Here is a 23000-nt window from a genome sequence, read left to right as displayed (position 1 = left end):
ACACCAACATGAGACACCACTCAGTGGACTATATACTCAAGACTTTTCAGTGGAGTTTTCCCTCTTCTTTCTTCCATGCTTTGATCAGCAGTGAAATAGTTAAGAGTGTTAAAGAATTAAAAGCAGCAGACGGTATGATTCCCAGCACAGGTAGACAATACACACACTAACTCTGCTTGAGATAATGTGCTAAAATAGTAGTGTGGCCATGGTGGTACAGGTGGCAGCTTGGGTTAGCTGGCCAAGTACAATCCAGCCTGACCCCCTGGTACAGGTGGTTAGCCTGAGCCTCTGCCTGTGCCAGTCTGGGCACACTGCTATTTTTAGTGTGTTAACTCAAGCAGAGGTAATACACATGTCCCTCTGAGCTGGGACTCTCATCTCCTAGCTACCATGTAGACATGCTCTCAGACATACCTTGCTATTTTGGTTTATCCTCTAGTCATATTTTGTAAGTTTTCTTCAAAGCTATGAGCGATAGAGACCTTTTTTTTAAACCGAAAGCTTGGATCTGGCGTATAAGATGGCTGTTATCAGGATAAAGTACCAGTTTGCCAATCCAGTGCAATGCAGCCAATTCTAGTCTCTTCTTCCATGGTTCTGTATGGTTCCCTACCAGATCAGACTCTTTAATGGTAGCACAGCAAATACCTTCATTGAAAATATTAGCTGGAGGCAAATTGTCCATTAAATCATAGAATCATAGGGCTAGAAGGTACCGTAAGAATCATCTAGACTAACCCACTGCCAAGATGCAGGATTTGTTGTCTCTAAACCATCCAAGCCAATGGCTATCCAGCCTCCTTTTGAAAACCTCCAGTGAGGAAGCTTCCACAACCTACCGAGGCAGTCTGTTCCATTGTTCTACCATTCTTACAGTTGGAAGGCTTTTCTTGAGATTTAACCTAAATCTGCTATGCTGTAGTTTGAACCCACTGCCTCTTGTCCTGCCCTCTGTGGCAAAAGAAACAACTTTTCTCCATCCTTTTTTTTGGCAGCCTTTCAAGTATCTGAAGACCCCTATCTGTCCCTACTTAGTCTCCTCTTTTCCAAACTAAACATACCCAGTTTCTTCAGCTTTTGCTTGAGTGGCTTACATTCCATCCCTTTGATCATTTTTGTCACTCGCCTCTGGATCTTTTTCAGTTTCTCTACATCCATTCTGTACATTGGTGACCAAAACTGGACACAGTATTTCAGCTGAGACCTAACCAGCACTAAGTAGAGAGATACTATCACATACTGTGACTTGTATGTTATGCCTCTGTTAATGCAACCTAAAATTGGATTTGCTTTTTTTGCAACAGCATCACACTGCTGACTCATGCTGCAGCTGTGATCCACCACAACTCCCAGATCCTTCTCAGCAGTGCTGCAGCCAAGCCAGTTTTCCTCCATTTATATATTTGTGAATTTGGTTTTTCTTCCCTAAATATAGCACCTTATATTTGTCTTTGCTGAATTTCATTTTGTTGTCTATGGCCCAGTTCTCCAGTTTATCAAGATCCCTCTGAATTTTAGCTTGATCTTCTGAAGTACTGGCAACCCCCCACCCAGCTTTGTGTCATCTGCTAACTTCATCATTATGCTATCTATACCTACATCCAGGTCATTAATAAAGATGTTAAATAATACTGGACGCAGAACAGATTCCTGTGGAATTCCACTTGAGACCTCCCTCCAATCTGACGTCATTCCATTAATAGTTACTCTTTGTTTCCAATTATTTAACCAATTATGTATCCACTTAATGGTCGTTCTGTCAAGCCTGCATTTCTCCAGCTAACTTATCAGAATGTCAATAATAATGTCTGGCTTTTCTCTCCTCTAGTAGATGCCTTTGGGGTGAGTGTCTTGACTGAGCTCTAGCAGAGAGCAAAATCTCTGTGCCTTCTACTTAGGAAAACTTTATATCTATCAGATTTTAATCAGAGTGCCAACATTTTGTCTCATTTATAGGTAACAGGTTTCTAACAGGCTTTGGGAGACCAACGAGGAGCTATTATCAAATCTCGTAGATGATGACCAATGGCAGGCAGGTTGACAGAAAGATCTGTAGCCCCAGACATCAGATGAAGATGTTAGATGAGTTTGTGTGCTTTTTATACTTTGGATCATGTTTTAGATTGACAGTAGTGGGTCCTATTCCAGAGGACTAGATTGCTCAATTTGTAGTTGCTTTGACAAGGCTCAGTTAGAGACTCTGAGTCAGATTTCTACCATTATGACTTGTATTTCAGTTTGTGTTCCACTACCTGGTTCCTATGGCACTGGTAGGAGTCATCTGTTTTAGCCTGGTACCCCTAATTGGCCTCAGGTTTGGCAACTGGAGGTGGACTATGGCAGACAATAGTGACTCCACACTTAGAATCAAGCAAGCCTTGTAGCAAATTATTCTGTAACACAAATCAGCAAGGAAAGCGTGTTGGGAACTGGATGTTCTTTAGGTTTATTATAGCTCCTCAAAGGCTTTTCTCCTATAAGCCCTGTATTAAGATTGCAGAGTCTGAAAGAGGCTGGGTAACTGTTTTATTATGTTTAAAGTTTTAACAGAGTTGCAGCCTGAGGTCTTTATACCAAAGAATTGTATTGTGAATTTTATTTGCATTGTTCACAAAATAGTACCAGAAATATTTTGGGTATTGCCACAAAAATACTACTTTAATGTCACACTCCTGTCATCACTTAAATCCCTGAAAACAATGAAATTTGCTGGACAGGTGAACATTTGTTGGTTTATACTTATTGTAATATCCTTAACACTTTTTTTGCACGAACCCAACCAAACCTGCTACATGATCAAATGGGGCGTTTCTCCAGGGAAGAGGAAAGCTCATTCAAACGCCAGTCATAAAGCAGAAGTTAATCCTGCTCTAGGATGGACTAACTACTTTGCTTTTATGAGTGGGAGTGAAGTGAAGATTTGAAAGAGTCATAGGAAGGGCTTATAGGCATATCCCCTCTCCCAGGTGAGCAACTGGAGTGTTTAGAAATAAGCACTAGGTCCTTCCTCTGTACGGAGGGGTCTTCAGAGAAAATTCTCCCATTTGCTCCCTAGCTGTGAATTCTTCTGTCCCTCCCCTGCTCCATTACTTTTACAAACAATTCACAGAGCCCAGCACGTCTACTGAGAATTTGCGCCCATTTGGGTGTTCATTGAAACCTGAGGAATACCATATTGATATTATATCTTAAGGAGCAGATGAGTGTGGAAGGCCTAGAGGAAGGAGAGGCTTCCCAACCAATTCAAATTTTTAAAAAGAGTTTATACTCAGTTCATGAAATGGATGAAATTTTGGACCATTTCTTATTTTGACTGAATCAATTTGCCCATTCCTAATTAGGAGTAGCCGGAAGGGCTAAGTGTGTCAGAAGCCCCAGAGAGCTCTTATACCAACAGCTGTAGAGGATAAATTCTGATTGGTGGAGCCCTATAGAAATAGAGACATATTTTAATAACCTTTCTCACATTTTTTAATATTTATTCCTTATTACATTTGTTATAACAACAACTATAGACATTATGGACCCCTCACATATAGTTATTCCCATAAGCATGCTTACATCTGTTTATAGTTTAATTGACTTCAGTGTGGTTAGGCGAAGGAGTAAGCATGGAACTAAGCGTTTGCAGGATTTGGCCTTTTATAAAATAAATTGTAGCATGCTGTTAATTTCTTTTGACAAAAGGTGTTAAGCTATCGTATATAACTTTCTAGTGTCACAAGTATTGATACTTACATTATGTTACAATATCAAGTATATCAGATATCTAATCAAATACAGTAGCATGTCAATTGACAGTACAGAGTTGCAGTTGATAACAGCTGTATTAAAATTGATCCACAAATAAAGAGCAAATATATTTGAAATTAATGACCAAATTTTCAAAGGGGTTTCAAGGTGGTTTTATTTGTGCATGTGAATGTGATAGATTCTGTCACTTGACTGAATAAGTCAATAAAATGTATACATGTAAAAGTATGTGCACAGATTTTCATCCATGCAAATAGAGGCAACTTGCCTGTAACTGTGTTAGCTTCCACAGTGCTCATTGATCTGGGATTTTTTATACAGAATATATTTTAACATAAACATCACAACCAGATTATTATATTCTGTATGTAAAGTATATATATACACATTATTAGGGAATAAATTATACTGTGACTTCCCTGTGTTGTCCTTAGTAAATATACATTTGATATTTTTATTACACATTTGTATTCTGCATATTAAGGCTGTATTTATGAAATACATATTTTGCCTATGGAAATGTTGATATGTCTGATGTTATGGGAACCTGTGAATAGGGATTGAAAAATTTTGTAAATTAACTCAAATTAAAGAATTACATTCTATTTCGTTCCATAGAAAATTCTACAGAATTCCACAGATGGCTGAAAGCAATATTTTTGTCCCTTTACCTGGGATGCTATTTTTTGGGCTGCTCAGAGGAGATCTGATTTGCTCCGGCCAGCTAGCATATAGGGGAGCTTTCTCACATAGCTCCCAATGGGTGCTACATTTATTGTATGAGACGAGTCACAGGGGCAAAAAGGAAGACACCTCTTGCTTCCCATCTGTGACTACAAGGCTTTTCCTCCACCCATCCATGTATTCATATGGACATGGTCATGGATAGCATGTAGATTACAAAATTCTGCTGTTGTTCCTGAAGTTTGCAAAAAATTAGAGTAATTAAGTTTGTTTTCCCATCCTCTGTTATTGATTTGATTTACATAACTAATGCATTTCCTTTCTTGTACTCCCAGTTCACTACATTTAGCCTTGCATACCTGTAGATCCCATTGTAAGTTGTCTTTGAAGGAGGGATTAGCAGTTTTGTCCTATCAGGCACCAGTGAGATGGTGGTGGTTCTGTCTTACATATTCAGGTTCAGTTAGGAGAATTGAGAGGAAACAAATCCTGTAAAGAAGAATAGCCTTAATCATTGAACTCAGACATGCTTGTAGTAAATCACACTTACATCTACTTTAAGGGACTTTTAAATTGCCAGCCCAGTGTGAATTAGAATCAGGCCCAATAATACCTGACAATAGTTTATGAACTATAAGAGGGTGTGCTTTCCCATTTAAGGGGCACTGGAGTAAAGGACCAGACAACCCCTGTTCTGTGAGAAAATAGGTGTTCAAGTAGGGAAATGCGGCCATGGGGTTAATTGGGTAGCTACCCCCTGAACATGATAAACGCAGCTGTTAGGTGACTTACAGAAAGGGAGGAGCAGACAACCAGGAGAGGAGAATTGTAGGGGAACACTGACTCTGGAGAGAGGCTGCCTAGGGTGGGAACTAGAACCAGACAGGAGATTGGTGGGCTGAGGAAGCCTGCCTGTTTCACAGCACAGCCTCAAGGTTAGGGCCCCTGAACAAAGGGGAAGAAGTATGTGAGTCCAAGTATGAAGGGGGGCTCTGTGCAGCAGGCCAAGAACCCACATACTGGTGACTGGGGAAGCCTGCTTTAACTCATGGCACAGCCTCAGGCAGGAGAGCTGTGAGATGCAAAGTAATGCACACTGGAAAACATAAACCCAATTATACATATAAAATGGGGTCTAAATTAGCTGTTACCACTCAAGAAAGAGATCTTGGAGTCATTATAGTATAGTTCTCTGAAAACATCCACTCAATGTGCAGCGGCAGTCAAAAAAGTGAACAGAATGTTGGGAATCATTAAGAAAGGGACAGCTAATAAGACAGAAAATATCATATTGCCTCTATATAAATCCATGGTACACCCACATCTTGAATACTGTGTGCGGATATATTGGATATATTGGACTTGGAAAAAGATATATTGGACTTGGAAAAAGTTCTGAAAAGGGCGACAAAAATTATTAGGGTTATGGAATGGCTGCTGTACAAGAAGAGATGAATAAAACTGGGGCTTGGAAAAGAGATGACTAAGGGGGGATATGATAGAGGTCTATAAAATCATGACTGGTGTGGAGAAAGTAAATAAGGAAGTGTTATTTACTCCTCCTCATAACACAAGAACTAGGGGCCACCAAATGAAATTAATAGGCAGCAGGTTTAAAACAAAAGGAAGTATTTTTTCACACAGTGCACAGTCAACCTGTGGAACCCCTTGCCAGAGGATGTTGTGAAGGCCAAGACGATAACAGGGTTCAAAAAAGAACTAGATACATTCATGGAGGATTGGTCCATCAATTGCTATTAGCCAGGATGGGCAAGAATAGTGTCCCTAGCCTCTGTTTGCCAGAAGCTGGGAATGGGCAACAAGGGATGGATCACTTGATGATTACCTGTTCTGTTCATTTCCTCTGGGGCACCTGGCATTGGTCACTGTCGGAAGTCAGGAAACTGGACTAGATGGACCTTTGGTCTGACCCTGCATGGCCACTCTTATGTTCTTAGCAGATCTCTGAACCAAGAGGGAGGAGTTGTGAGTCCAGGGACCAGGGTAAGAAGAAACCTGTCTGAAAGACTCTCCAGAGAGGGCCTGCATTGGGAATGGCAGAGCTCCCTGGCTTACTTAGTGCCACAATGAGCCTTGGTTCCTCCCTGAGCTCCAGGGCTGAGACATCTTGTCAATTTTAATCCACCTGTCAACATTTTCAAGAAGGGGTAGGAAAGGGCATCACTCCAGAGATGAGACTAGACAGACATTTCACTCTCCAGGACCCTCAGAAACAAGTTGTTGGGACTCATCTTAAACTCTGCAGTTGAAGGACAGCTAGTGGCCTAAAATGAGTCCCTCTGGCTCCTCAACTCCAGCTTGAAAGGAGTGCAGTACCAGCTAAATCCACCTTTCCTCTGGCAATGACTTTTCAGCACTCTTGGTACCCAGCACTTCAGATAGTGGCCTTACTTGGTGCCCTGTAGTATACAAACCATAGGCCTGCAAGCCAGCATCCTCTGAGCCACTTCTAGTGTTAGATTCATTTCTCTTAAGATTGAGAACAATTAAGAGGCAGAGGTACAGGACTAATTGATCCCAGCAGCAGTTTCGTCATCCTTCCCTGATGAGGCAGTCAGTCCCTTTGTGCCTTGTCCAACAGATGATTTTACGGCATTCTAAGACCCAATGAAATGCATGGGTGAGACTTTTAACATCCCTCTAGAAGTAGTATAAGAGAAGTTACACAAGCTGCTAGACATGCAGCCATTGTCTATTATTAACTAGAGATTCTACATGCGAAGGACTTGTGGCAGACTCCAGCATTAATACCTACCACTTCCAAAAGGATAAATAGACAGTTCTGCTCCAGATGAATAATGGCAGCTACCAGACAATGTGCCCTGGGACAAATTGTCTTAGTTTATGGAATGACTCGCACAGGAGCATAAGATTTGAAATCCATCATGCGAAATGGGCAGCTGATAGCTAAAACTTTCCTGCTGGCTGTTTTGATGCATCTGATATGTCTGCATGCACCGTGGCCACATGCGTTGTGTTCTGAAGATCCTCTGGACTCCAGTCATCGAGAATACCCAGGGAGGTCCAAACCATGATTGAGGATTTTCCTTTTGAGGGCTGTGATCTCTGAAACTCAAAGACTTACGAGGCCTTCCACTCATTAAAAAGACTCTAGAGCCATTTTGCACTCTCTGAGCTTGTATGCTTCCCACCCACTCCAGGAGGAAACAAGTCAGACTTCAAAACTTTGCTCCATTCTATTATAATCCATTGGAGCCTCCAAGGAAGAAGTGCAGGTTCCTATGCAGAGCATGCACTGCCTCTTCCTCAGATACGATGCACTCAAACATCTTCCTCTCAACAACAGGTTTCATGCCATCTTCAAGAGATTAGTAGAACCTTTGGAGGCTCTCTACCCTTTTCCCTCACTTTTGGCAACTGTCTTTTTTTGGGCATGGGAGGGGGTGTCTGGATTGGGATCACCACAGACCAGTGGATCCAGTAGATTATCAGCAATTGATATTGCAGTTCCAATTCCTTCCTACCCCACAACTATCGTCCCCATCCCTCTTTAGGGATCTCACTCACAAGATAACGTGAAAGCAAGAGGTGGACTCATCTCAGAGCAATGGAAGAGGTGTCATTACAGTTCAAGGGTCAGGGGTCTTTATTCCCATTATTCTCTCATTCTAAAGAAAGATGGTTAACCTCTCATTCTGGACCTTCAACATCTCAACAGCATATATCTTCCTTACAGGAAATATGTCAGATTCCTAGCAGGAACATCTCATTAGCAGAGCAGTATCTTGCCCTTTGGTCTTCCCACAATACTGAGGATATACTTGGCAGCCGTAGTAGCTCACTTAATGAGACAAGGGATCCAAATCTACTCATATCTCACTGATGAGTTGAGCTTTGGAAGATCACCCCAGCAAGTGACAATAGACATAAGTCTCTTGATGGATGTTGACATAATGAATGCATAGCTGTGATGTTTAATGTCAGCACAATAGACTTATGTGCCACAGACTGAGAAATGCCAAGTGTTCTGCTCCAGAGGGGCTCCCATCTAGACTCCCTTTAGGTGCCTTTCTTATTCCCTGGACACTGGGACTAATGTATGTGTCCCATCCCCCTCCTGTACCCCCACCCCAATCTCTGTGATATTGATGGTCCTGAGAGTTTAGGCAAGATACTGGATCAAGGACCATGATAGCCCCAGTACATGCCAGGCAATTCTGGAATTCAGATCTGCTGAGCTTCTCAGTGGTAGCTGCTGATCACTTTTCCTGTTCTGCCCAACAGTTTCACAGCACAGCAGTCAGATGCTATGCCAGCTGGCTGACATTCACCAGAAAAGCTGTTCAGCTGAAGTTCAGAACTTTCTGCTCCAAAGCAGGAAAGCCTCAGTCGACTGACTTATAAAGCTTAGCGGAAGAGATTTGATATTTGGTCATCTCAGCACTATCTGTCTCCCTTGACAACACCCATTTCAGTGATACTGGACTATTTACTAGGTCTGAAACAATCTGGACTTTGATTGTTCCTTAGGAACACTTGCACATTCCTATTCAGGGCCACACTATATTTTCTTACCCCACAGTAGCTAGATTCTTTAAGGGCCTTATTCATGTTTTCCCTCCAATTTTGGAGTCATCTCCCTCTTGGGACCTCAATATAGTGTTAACAGGGATGACAGACTCTCCCTTTGTTCCCTGTACCACCTAACAGTGAAGACTATTTTTTTAGTAGCCATTATATCCTTTTGACAGGTAGGGGAGATTCAGACCCTCAGGGTGGGTCCCCCTTATACAATGATTCAAAAGGACAGGATTATTCTCAGGCTCATCCCAAATTCCTGCTCAAAGTTCTTTCAGAATTCCATGTGAACTAATTTATTCATCTTCCAGTTTTCTTACCCAAACCTCATTTCATCTTGGGGGAAGCTAGACTTCATACGCTTGATTTAGTAAGGGCACTGTCATATTACCTTAACAGGACAAAACCATTCAGGAACGCACCTAGACTGTTTGTAGCCATTGTGAAAGTGAAAGGGTCAGTTTCCTCACCAAGATTATTAGAATGGGTCTCTAATTGTATAAAAACATATTATGATCTAGCTAAGTTAGATCTACCTACCCACATAAGAACTCATTTTCAGTTGCTGAAAAAGTGTACTCTGTGTTTCTGAAAGCTATACAGAGAATATTGATAGTACAGTACATTGTTCAAACTGTATAATTTAGGGAAGCTGGGCATGAAGATCTTGTAGGGGCAGGCAGTGTGTAGGTATCATTCCCTTGGAATTGTTTTTAAAGGATAAGTCACTTGGTGCAATCAGCATTTCCACCACAACAAAGGGAGTGAGGAAATACTGTCCAAAAGTATATTTATGAACTGTAGCGGTAAATCATCTCTGACAAGGATTATTTAACAGTTTCCAGAGAGGAGGCAAGCTCCACAAGAGGTAGCGAAATTTCTGTAGCCTTCCCGTCAGTTTCTGGGAGCTCCCACCAGCACATCACTGTTGTTAGCCTTTGGTTGTCCCAGAAGGTTTTGGTTCCTGGAAGTGATGGATCTCCTCCCTAGATTACCCGCTTAATCTTCAAATAGTACCGTATGACCCAGGACTTGGTATACTACAGTGACTCTACTCAAGTGGGTCTTTTGACCTGACTCTTGACAGGGTGTGTAAGAAGAGCAAGGTGGTTTTGGAACAGATGATTTGTATAGTGTATGAAGAATCAACATCTTCATGTGTTTTATAGAATTTGAACCTATTTGGGGCCTTGTACAGTGATAGAAAATTTAATAATTTTAGATGTAACACTCATACCATTCAGCTCTTTCATCAAAACAAGCTGCATGTTTTTACAAAATTCTCCAAGTTATCCTGGAGTTTCCTGTGAAACTCTAATCTAATACTGTCCACTATAAGATATAGGTAAAGAACCACTGGTCTAACCTGGAATGGGAATTTCTTGGTTCACTTTGAAGTGATGGTGAATATTTTCCAATTAACCAGAGTATTATTTTCATTACATTCATTTTAAAATATGCATAAGTTGAAAACATGAAACGTGACAATTTAAGATGTGGAAATGTAGCAGTGATTTGGTGGTACTATTAGTAGTACTCAGTGAAAAGGATGTGCATGTGTATTTTTAGAGGAAATAGAGCGAGACAGTTTGTACAGGATGTCAGCAAACATTGCTTCTGTATCAAAAGTATGGATTTCAGTGTTCATGTTTATGATATGAAAAGTCATTCACGACTCCATTTTAATGATCTCTCATCATTTCAGAGAAGTATTCTATTATGTTGAAAAATAGTTGATACTGTTAACAAAGAAGGGCTGGCTTTATACAGAGAAATCGTCCATGCAGCCATTACATGAGAGGAAGTTGGAAAAATAATGACATTTAATACAACACATACAATGGTAAAAATACTAGTTGTGAAATGCAGTTTCTGTAACTATAGTTCATTACATTTTCTTTGATCTGTTGTTACCAATTAGGGTCAAGAGATTAAAAACTTTTGTCTGTTTTTGATATCACTCTTCCTTTTCAGTCCCTTTATCTTATAGACCAGTGTTGAGTTCTAGAGCATCTTTGTCAATTCATGTGTGTTATTTGCAGCAATCATTTTATTGTTTTTACTAACCACATTATTTAGATATGTCATTGTGTCAAATTTTAATGGAGGCAAGTATGTTAGAAAACAAAATAATATTGATAGACTCTGATGATGGCAAGGTGAACGTGTGCATGAGAGAGACCACAAAGAATTCCGGGACCGTAGTAGGAGTGCAGGGCAGCTAAATTGGATAGAAAAAGAAAAAAAAACCCATACAAGTCAAAGTAAGATGGTACATCAGAAAAACTACAGCAATCTACTGGAAATTAGTAGATGATAGTCATGAGTAGCTTACAGTGAACCATGGGTTCCAGCTTCCCTGAAGCACAGAAATAGGAACTTGAAAAAACTTGTAAAAGGTGTCCTCAGGGAATCTTCCATTTTTTCACTATGATACCTTTCATCCTAGAATTGTCAAGCCACATGGAAAATAATAGGATTGAATAGTTCAGTGAGTTAAAAGTTAGTATTATTTCTTTTATCAAAAATATTAGGTCTTTCTGTATTTCTGGAACTGTTAGGATTTGTATGAACTTTAAAACAAGTGAAGTCAACTTGTATTACTCTTTTTTTTAATTTAAAATCATTATCTGTGACTAAACAGACACCATTCAAGTGAAAAAGGAACTTAAAGCCCATATTTTTTAACAGATGATTCAACGAGAGGCAGATGTAAAGAATAAGGTAACTGCTGTGGCGTTGACAGACTCTGTTCACAATGTGTGGCATCAAGAAGCTGGCAAAACTATTCGAGAATGGATGCGAGAGGTGAGAATGGTTTTTAAAAGAGTTGGGGCAGACAATGCTATATATGATTCTACAAACGTATTAAAATACTGATCTCTTCCATTTCTTTAAGATACACAAGGAAGCATTGTTAAAGAACTGTGTAAACAGCATGCCTACATCTGTCCCTGAAATAATTTCGATTAAAAACATTTTTGAAACTCAGTCACCAGAGAAAACCAATCAAAACTGACTTTAGTTTTCTTTTCTACTACACAGCAAAGTATACACAAATATCATGTAAGGCACATGATCTGGTAACAGAGTAGGGTACTGGGAGGCACTTAGGACTCCTGGATTCTGAATCTGCTTGCTTTGTGACCTTGGAGCAAGTCCTTTAACCTTTTTGTGCCTCAGTTTATGATCTGTAGAACTCATGTAAATTTATCCACCTCACACAAATGTTATGGGATTTAATTGTTTATAAAGTACTTGAAAGATCCTTTGATGAAAGGGCAAAGCATTCTTATTACTTCTATACTATGGGAACTGCTAGTTGATCTGAGGTTAACCTGATATTGGTTTATGGCCAGCAAGCACAACTTCTCTTCCGTGGGTAGAACATAACGGAATACATTTATTACGCATTTTAAGACTTAAGTATGGGATAGCTGCAATTGAAAAAGAGAGAAATAATTTGTAATGTGAGATCAACTAAACTCTTGTTTGTGAATCTGTGCTCCTGATCAAATAAAGGTCATACTGTTGTCATTGGGAATGTTTTCTGTATTTATCTAGTCTTATTTTGAAATTTTAAAACAAGCAATATATATTCCTAATATAAACTAATTTATCCTGTACTTTTTAATAGGAGTGAGTTTTCCTGTGGATTTAGTGAAACACTGTTTATAGATTGCCTATTCCTAACTTAACCTTATCGTTTTATAGGCCATGACTGATGGGAATAAAGAATCACCTGGGATGCAGTCTGACAGCTCTGACTTAAATGTTAAAAATATAAAGAATACTAACCCCTCTAGGCTCTGTCAGAAAAATCCCCATTTTTCTATGGGAAATCAAACCCTTAAAATATATGTTACACGGTAGAAACTGAAAATGTTAAGTCCTATAATTTGAATCTGACAACTCATTTTTCTCTGAACATTTAGTCTGAATGAGACAAGTACATTACCTTTAATTTCATTTACAGAAAGTAGATGTTAAAGAATAAGTAACATGATTAATGGCCTAAAACGTGGATGGAGTGTCATAACTTTACATTAGCATTGGAAATCTCCTATAAGAAGTATTTTTACATATGTGAAGTGTAGGTGAGTGGTATTAAGACTAACATATCACCTAACTATCTCTTACTTAATCAGGTTTAGGGCTACTGGTAGAATGAATAATAATTAAAATGTACACCTAATCACTGTCTGTCTGTAGTGCTAATTGCTGTCATTGAAAGAATGAATTGTTTAAAAAGTCATTCTTCATTGAAACTATCTCTCCTGTATCATTGGTGGCCTATTTTTAGTACCTGTAGAAGTCATGATTTTTGAATTTATTAGGAGCTGTGATGAATGATAAAACAAATCAGCCATTTACATATCTTGACACTGCTTTCGAGAATACTTATTTCTAACAGGCAAGTGTCACATTGCACATAAAAGCTGGTTAATTGTGTGCTAATCTTCTGTATTATCTCAAACTCTATGATGTAGTGTTCTAGCAGTAGTTAGTATTAATTTTATTTATTTCAAATGAATGTAATACCTAATAAAAATCTTAGTTCTTTTATAATTTCTTACATTTGCTGTTTTACATTCAGCTGTTAATTAAAATTAGGTATGCAAATTATAAAATTTATCTCTATTTTAAACCTTAAAGCCTCTGTGAAGCATGGAAATACTAACATTTTAACCATTTTTACTAAAAAGATAACATTACTGGATAGTGTTTGTTTTCATGTGTTTTTTTTTCCACACAGTTCAATAGTTTCATTGATCTACTGTTTCTTACAAAAATCTGCCATGCTTTGTGAACTTCACTTTCTAATCTCATACAGCAACCCTTCCTTTATGTTGTTCCTGCTCTCCCTGGTCCCAGAACAGTAGGGTTGCCTTGACAAATCTATTCAAAAGCCATTCCTCGGCCTTTATTGGTGGGGACTGGAGGCTTTGAAATTCTCTCCTCACTGCAACACAGCTGACATCTTCTTCCAGACAGAATGAATTAAGGAAATACAATAAGACACTTGATCTACCAGTCAAGGATCTTTCCACAGTGAGGACTGATTCCATGGTGCACAACTAGGGCAGCAAGCATCTAAAAATACACAATACACGCTTGTTTACCGGAATAGCAATCAACCATTTTTGCAATCATGATTGATGGGATGATTTTTTTAGAAATCTGTCTGGAAATTCATTGGCTCTTTCCAAGAAAGTTTTTTTAAAAATGAAGTTAATCAGTTTTTACAAAGGCAAAACTCCAAAATAGTTTTGTAATATGTGAAGCCATGAAGATTTTGTATTTTAACTGACAGGCCTCTAAATAGCCACATTGCTTTGTAAGGTAATCTTAAATATAACAAATGTTGTGTAGTCAGACAAATCCTAATATCTAATATATCCTAATAACAAATTTTGAAGTATTTTATTTGAAATTTTGATACACAATCTTCTCTGAATAAATTCCAGTGAAGAAAAATATTTAAAAGGTATCACAGTAAATTCTTTTTAGTCAGAAATTTAGGAGTGAAATGTGAACTTGAGTGTTCATTAAATATATATCCACAAAGGCTGATATTTACATTGTAAAGTGTCTGTACTAATTCATTTTACCTAAATTGGCAGTTATTTCAATAATCTGCAATACTATATTTTTCCAGTCATAATCCATTGTTTTACAACTTCACGGCCACGGCACCGTCTCATCAGTTGGTTGCATTATCACACCCTAAAGATTATGACCCCTTAATACAAGCAAGCAAGATGGGAGATTATTTATATTTATCATCAATAATTACTAACCAATTACAAAGGAAAATTATTTGAATTACATGTTGGATAATTTAGGCCCCATGCATTTAAGCACATGCTTAATTTTAAACAGATAAATCCATCCCTAATAAGGCATTGGGACTACTCATGTAGATACCAGTTCATCAATGCACTTAAATCCATCCCCATTCAAAACAGCACTTCAGGATATACTTAACACTGAGCACATACTTAAGTATTTTTGCTGAATCAGGGCTTTGCTGTTTTACTTATATTTGGCCACATGTGAAACTAAGGCCCTGATTCAACAAGGTACTTAAGCATATGCTTAACTTTAAGCATGTGAGCAGTACAACTGGGTCTACCTTTCAGTCCCCATTGTGACTGCGCTTCAAGTTAGTCACATATTTAACTAACTTGCTGAATTGTGGCCTATATCTATAAAGTATAATGATTTATTCTTGTTTTAGATTATTGCTTCACCATAAAATTGTCTCTTACATTACAGAACTGTTGTAACTGGGTGTCTAGTTCAGAACCACTAGATACATCAGTAGAGTCCATGTTGCCAGACTGCCCACGTGTTTCTGCAGGTATGTATAATTGTTTATAGTATATGTATATGGTGTCAAACGTGCCCATGAGTGAGTAGTTTGATTGTTTAAAATGTGATTATTGTATTATATATTTTTAAAATAATTTTTGCTTTTGCTTTACCCTTCTATGGCTAAATGATAAGCAAAATAATATGTGACTAGCTTTTGAATGCCTATCATAGCCTTCTATTTTTATGATTTTTAGTATTTTATTTTGCCTTTGTCTAGCTGTATTGAATTTCTATGGCTTACTACTAGTTTTGTAGCCCTCTTTTTCTCTTTGTGTTTGATTAATTTTTGAGTTATTGGAACTTAAGAAAAATAATTATAGAGATTGTGACAGCTCAGAATTTTACGCTAAATTCTCCAGTAAACAATACAAAAAAGAACAAGTGAATGAAAAAGTGACCTTCTGAAGCTCCGGTTAATATGAATCTGTTCTGTACGAATAGTGCAAATTACAAAAATGTAAACCAAAATTATAGTCCACCAGAATGTTGGAACTTCTACTGTGTTGGTGATGTTCTTGAAATGGTAATGTCTTTCATTAATGGAAGCATAAATCATAGGTGTTTTATTCAATTAAAGGGATTAACGCAATAAATCATTTGTTAATGTGTTATAAAGTTATGTAATAATTTCAGGAAGATATTAATGAAACATAATTTGTAAACATAACAGCAAGATCTCTAGTATAGAAATAGTCATTCAGAATATAAGAAACTACTATTGAACTTTAATTTGCCAAAAATGAGAAGCACAGTTATAGGATTTCTGTAGAATAGTAAAACAATTTATACTGCACAAGATAGAGGCAACATACCACCCACCATTATATTCATTTTTATTAAGAATGGAATGTTAATTTTTATCAGACCCTGCTGCACATGAAGCACAATTGTTCATTTTACAAGTTAGAGGTTAATATAGGGCTATTTATTTGAAGTCCATTAAAGTCCTATTCTTGCAAATGAAGTTCAGGATTTTTTTAAAGGCCTATATAAAGTTAGTTGTATTTTATTTTAGAGTTCATTTAAAGCCCCAATCCTGCAGTCAGATCTGCACTGGAACATGGATCCATATTAGTAGATCCAACTGCAAGATTGAGGCCCAGAAGTGCTAAGTGTCAGTTCTGTACAAACCCAGTGAAATAGAAATGTTTCTATTAGTGCTGCTGTTGTGCTTGGAAAACTAAAATATGGCTTCAATTCTGAACAGAATTCATAGACCAGACTTTTCATTATTTTTAAAAAGTTGTGGTTGCCTTTTGAAAATGTAATACTGCACAGAATTAGCAATTCTAGATACATTTTAGTTTTAACTTTAATTTCCCTATCTGTGCCACTGTTGTGTAAGAATACATATTACCGGGGGGGAGAGAGGAAGAGGATCTACAGTGTGTTCATTTCAGAAGAGCCAGTCCCGTCTGGCTGGTAAATAACAGGTGTTTTGAATAACAACCGGCATATCCCCAAAATACCAAGAAGGCTCCAGTTGAGCTTTTGTTCTGTTTCTATAATATTATATTTCAATGATGTGAAGGTTATAATATAACCAAGCTAAAATCAGGATATTCAAAATAAAGACAGACACTTTATTTATATATTTTTTACTCTTTAATGATGTGCACTAAGAACCAAGCTTCAGTCTGAGCTTTACAGTTCCAAAGAAAATGAAGCATATTGGTCATAGTTTTAATGTTACAACCGGTGAACTCCTGGCCCCATTTAAATAGATGGGAGTTTTGCCACTGACCTCAAAGGAGCCAGGATTTCACCCAAAAATTATATGTAGGTTTTTTGTATTTAATGTCATATGTTTAAATTGTGCGCGGCACTTGGATGTTTTAGAAAATGTAACATAGTTTGCAAATAGATTTTGACGACAATGATTTAAATATAAATTATGTAATACCAATTTGATGATTCTCTAGTATATAATCAGAGCTTTAAATAGGTGAAAAGAAAAGGAGTACTTGTGGCAGCTTAGAGACTAACCAATTTATTTGAGCATAAGCTTTCGTGAGCTATGCTCAAATAAATTGGTTAGTCTCTAAGGTGCCACAAGTACTCCTTTTCTTTTTGCGAATACAGACTAACACGGCTGTTACTCTGAAACCTTAAATAGGTGAAACATTATATAACAGTTGTTGACTTCTAATTTCCTAACGTATTTTTGTTCATGTTCACTATATTTCTTCTATATTTTATTGTAAGTAGACAACTGTAAGATATTTGGTGAAAGACAGTGAATAATCATTACAGCTTAATTATATATCCTCATTAATATATAAATCTTCATTAAAACTATCCATAATGAATATGTGAAGTGTTACTAGATATTACAGTATTAGTAGCCGGTGTGATAGATTTGATTTCAATCCTTCCTTTCTGAGAACTGCAGTACTGAAGCAATCCACACTGACATATTGGCAGCATTGTTCTTGATATTTAAAAAGAAGAACAGTGTTTCAATCATTAGAACAATAAGAAGATTTAAAAAAAAATCCTTTGCAAGAAAAAAAAGAATTCACCTCTCTTTTCTGCTTACCACTTTTTACTTACATTTGTACTGAGAAATAAGTTCAAGTTCAAAGCATATCGTTGTCTCTTGATCATATCCCATGTGTTAGCTTTATTATACAGGGTCTGATTTCCAGCTACCCAGCACTCCAAGATTCAGGGGCTGGGGGAGGTGGCTACTAATTGTTTGGGAGCAGACCTCTCCTCCACTGATGGCATGGCCCTCTGCTTGCTGAGTCAGTTCAACCGGCCATATCCTTACATAGCACTGGAGATGCTGGCATATTAATAAGTCATCAAACTGGAAAAACAAAGCTGTATATCCAGCAAGGTTGTTCAGACTTTTGATTAGAGTATCACTGACTGGTTAAAACATATCTGCTGCTAATATTTTCGTTCACATTCATATTTACTTATATAAAACTAAAAACAAGAGTAAATACACTTTAAATTTAAAATTAAAATTACAGAATGAGACTTGGGAACAGTGAGATAACGTCATAGCATTGGATGAGGGAACACAGATAGTTAATGGAGTACAGAGAGACTTGAAAAGCAGTAATTACAGAAGAGTTATCAATTAATTTGATATAAATTTGTAATTTGGTGTGGTGGCCCAAAGACGCCAAAGTGATTTTAGGTTCCGTACTCGGAGCAATCATGAGGGTGATGTAGGTTCCCTTTTATACAGCATTGGTGAGACTTCAGTCAGAATATTCTATGCATTTCTGTGCAATTCGTTTCTCAGGGTCTTAAAGAAGTCATCAGGGCAGGTGATCTGTGGGAATATTCCAGAGGGGCTAGTGGTCCACCTAGGTGCCCAGAGATCCTTGGGATTTCACAACTAATTTCAGAACTCTGCAGTTTAGGAGAACCGTGCCATCTACCTCTCCAAGGTAGATCTGACAACCCCTGTAACTACCTCCACTAGGATAATGACTCCAAATCTGTGTGTTCTGGAAACTCCCCAAATATTTGTTGATCCTAGAGCTCAGGCTAGGGGAGAGTCCAAATTAGCCTTTACAAACATTATTTACTGCAAGTTAATTGGCAATCAGTTAACTTAAGGTAAAAATTCTAGTATAAGCAAGCCCCATAAGTGTTCTTTTGCAGCATTTGCTACATAATTTTGTCCCTTCCATAGGTTTTTCTCTGATATATACTTTAACTTTCAATCAGCTTCCTGGGTACTTAGATGAGATTCACTCGTGTGAAATTTCTGGGATCTCATTGGCATCTTTTTTAAAAGCATGGCCCCATATTGTAACTTTTCAGTCTTCAGCACCTATTGCTAAATTAATTCTTCAGAAAAATTAGCAGAAAAATTGGGAGATGTATATTAGGCCTTATCTACACAGGAAAATTGACCCAAATCTCTACTGTGAAATAAATTAACATAGTGATTATTTCAGAATAGAGAGTTCACACATGGAGCTATTCTGAAATAGGTTATTCCAGAATAGCTACTACAATAATTTTCCTCATGTAGACAAGACCTTAGGTTACATGCATTCTCCTTTGCTGTTAACTTTTGGGTGTCCATCTTCTTCTTCTTCTTTCATATGGTTTAGATAGGTAGCACCAACTACAAATTTATATCTACGTTTGGTATCAGAGGGATAGCCATGTTAGTCTGGATCTGTAAAAGCGGCAAAGAGTCCTGTGGCACCTTGTAGACTAAGCTTGGACTATAAGGTGGATAGAAAGCTGGCTAGATTGTCGGGCTCAACGGGTAGTGATCAATGGCTCCATGTCTAGTTGGCAGCCGGTATCAAGTGGAGTGCCCCAAGGGTCGGTCCTAGGGCCGGTTTTGTTCAATATCTTCATAAATGATCTGGAGGATGGTGTGGATTGCACTCTCAGCAAGTTTGCAGATGACACTAAACTGGGAGGAGAGGTAGGTACGCTGGAGGGTAGGGATAGGATACAGAAGGACCTAGACAAATTGGAGGATTGGGCCAAAAGAAATCTGATGAGGTTCAACAAGGACAAGTGCAGAGTCCTGCACTTAGGACAGAAGAATCCCATGCACCGCTACAGACGAGGGACCGAATGGCTTGGCAGCAGTTCTGCAGAAAAGGACCTAGGGGTTATAGTGGACGAGAAGCTGGATATGAGTCAACAGTGTGCCCTTGTTGCCAAGAAGGCCAATGGCATTTTGGGATGTATTCGTAGAGGCATTGCCAGCAGATCGAGGGACGTGATCATTCCCCTCTATTCGACACTGGTGAGGCCTCATCTGGAGTACTGTGTCCAGTTTTGGGCCCCACACTACAAGAAGGATGTGGAAAAATTGGAAAGAGTCCAGCGGCGGGCAACAAAAATGATTAGGGGACTGGAACACATGACTTATGAGGAGAGGCTGAGGGAACTGGGGATGTTTAGTCTATGGAAGAGAAGAATGAGGGGGGATTTGATAGCTACTTTCAACTACCTGAAAGGGGGTTCCAAAGAGGATGGATCTAGACTGTTCTCAGTGGTAGCAGATGACAGAACAAGGAGTAATGGTCTCAAGTTGCAGTGGGGGAGATTTAGGTTGGATATTAGGAAAAACTTTTTCACTAGGAGGGTGGTGAAACACTGGAATGCGTTACCTAGGGAGGTGGTGGAATCTCCTTCCTTAGAAGTTTTTAAGGTCAGGCTTGACAAAGCCCTGGCTGGGATGATTTAATTGGTGATCGGTCCTGCTTTGAGCAGGGGGTTGGACTAGATGACCTCCTGAGGTCCCTTCCAACCGTGATATTCTATGATTCTATGATTCTTTCGTGGGTGAATACCCACTTCGTCAGATGCATCTGACGAAGTGGGTATTCACCCATGAAAGTTTATGCTCCAATACTTCTGTTAGTCTATAAGGTGCCACAGAACTCTTTGCCGCTTTTATCTAAGTTTGATAGCCAGCACCTTGCCACGACAGTGAGCTGGTGAATGTCCTTCAGGCCCCTGGCAAAAGAACAAAAGGGACACTCATATATGATGTGCTCTATCATTTGTGCCTGGTGACCACAGTTGCATACAGGTGTTTGCTTCATTTTCCATTTAAAGAGGGTTTGTCCAATCTCCCATGAGATTTCCTAATGCGATTCAGTCTGCATCAGTCTTTCCAACATAAATCAAAACGCAGTGGTTCCTTGGCAGGATCAACAATGAGCTGTTTGTTTTGAGCGGTCAAAATGCTCCAATTGACTCTCCATTGAGCCTCAGCATCAAAGCTGGGTGTAAGGGTCTTGATGTGGTTCCACAGAGGGTTGTGGGATTTTAGACTCGTCTTAGGCAGGTACTGCAGGTCATCGTGCAGCAGGATCCTTGTGTTTGCATTGACATGGTTAAGAAAGTGAGATGTCTGAGCAGCTCTTCTAATCTGTGGAGGCTGGATGTGTGGTAGGACTGGGAGCCAGTAGACTGGAGTCGATTTAAGCATCCCTGACACTATGCACATAGAATTGAGTTGAGTGTCAAGGAGTTTAGTGTGACTGCTGTGAGACCACACTGGCACACAATATTCAGCCACAAAATATACCAAGGCAGTTCTTGTGGTTCGTAAGGTCCATGCTGCCCAATTTAAGACACGTTAAAGGGGTCTTATTTTCATAGGGTGTGTGCTCAGCACGTTCTGAAAATCACACCCTTTTACCATCTGTATAGTTGGGCACCCAAAAATTGAGGCACCTTTAAAATCACGAGTCAGTTTTGAAAACCATGGCCAGTATAATTAAGACATCTTTAAATAAGAAGATTAAAATATTAAAAGGCAAACAAACTGGTGCAGAGATGAGGAGTCTACACTGATCCAGAGAAACACTTTGATACAATCTTCCACTGATACAAGTGGGACATGTCAGTAGCAGATTGTAAGTTTTGAAATCCAAATGCTATTCTAGGTCAGTTACCAGGCATTATTTCCTGTTACCAGACAGTCATCTCAGGTTTATTTTCCAGACAATATATGTTTTTATTTTAGGCAAAATTTCTAATACAACTCACTTGCTTTGAGTAAGAGGCAGAGCACTGTGATTTTTTTATACAGTGCTCATGTTATATTACATATAAACAAAAAGTAAGGTGCCTGCCCATAGCAGCCTACAGTCCAAATTAGACATAATACAGCATAGGGATGCCAATAAATAAATGTTGAAGGGAAAAAATGGTGGTAATAGCAATGAAAGTTCATGAAATATTCTTACTGGCTTACAGTCACTCCACCTGCATAGAGTCCAAGCAATTGTTCCTTGTGCATGAGAAGTGCAGGAATGCTGTGCAGGTCTAGGTCCCTTCTTAGGTTGAATGGGGAGTGAGTGCGGAATGGGGGAAAGTGGTGGTACTCTTCCAAGCTTAGCCCACGAAATAAACTTTGCCTACATTAGTTGCTAAAATGAGGCACTACTCACTGTTGACTTTGCAGATGCTCAAAATATGGTTACGCTGCTGCTTAGCTCCAGGTGTGCTGGTGTGTCAATGCAACAGCTCCCTCTCTGGCCAGGCAGAATGTTGCATCAGAATTCACTGGTCTGGTGGAGCAGTCAGTCTATCTTGCCTGAGTCCTGCTGGGGTGTGTGGGTTTTCTTCTTATTCCTGGTGGGGTCAGCTGGTCCTGGTACCCAGGGGTCTGGAAACCTCCTCAGTTCTAAAGACTTCCCAGGAGTTGGTAGGGCCTGCCCAATCCACTGGGTTCCAGTTCAAGTTCCTTAAGCCAGACCGGCAGAATCAAGACTCAGTGATTCTGGTTGTACCCTGAGCTCCTTTCTACCTCCCCTAGTTTCTGTAGGCTCTGTAGCCTGTTGGTCTGGTTGTCCCTTCTCAAGGTGCTGTCTCTCAGCAGCTTGATGGCAGGAGTTCCCTTCTCCAACCTGTTGTTCTTCTGGCAGCTGCCCCACCCCTCTGCTTCCCAGTTCTTTTATCCTCCCAGCTGCTTTGAGGCTACTGAACAGCATTGGCCAACAGTATGCTCTTTAACTCCTTGACTGCTGGGCCAGCATGGTGTATATAGACCCCATGACACTTGCCCTTGATAGAGCTTCGGAATGTCCATGGGCATTGCTGGGTTTGGCTCCTTCTTGGTTGGAGTGAAAAAAATAAGCAAAAATACTCTCCCAAACTCCTCCTACAAATGG

At 39.1% G+C, this 23000-nt stretch overlaps 1 protein-coding gene across 16 annotated transcripts in view; it reads left to right on the top strand.

Moving 5' to 3' along the window:
• Window positions 1-23000, top strand: part of FAM172A (family with sequence similarity 172 member A) — a 357476-nt gene that overhangs the window by 235319 nt on the left and 99157 nt on the right. For 12 of the 16 annotated variants that reach the window (XM_043547397.1, XM_043547400.1, XM_037903228.1 and 9 more), the window contains 2 exons: window positions 11692-11808; window positions 15280-15364. In XM_043547397.1, coding sequence (XP_043403332.1) covers window positions 11692-11808; window positions 15280-15364 — 202 coding nt within the window. The remainder of the gene's footprint in view (window positions 1-11691; window positions 11809-15279; window positions 15365-23000) is intronic. The other 4 variants (XM_043547401.1, XM_037903229.1, XM_043547405.1 and 1 more) reach the window with 1 other exon arrangement.

Source organism: Chelonia mydas, chromosome 5 (assembly GCF_015237465.2).
Source record: "Chelonia mydas isolate rCheMyd1 chromosome 5, rCheMyd1.pri.v2, whole genome shotgun sequence".
NCBI classification, from domain to species: domain Eukaryota; kingdom Metazoa; phylum Chordata; order Testudines; family Cheloniidae; genus Chelonia; species Chelonia mydas.
The sequence above is the reverse complement of the archived record's forward strand: the minus strand, read 5'-3'. Positions and strand labels throughout refer to the sequence as shown.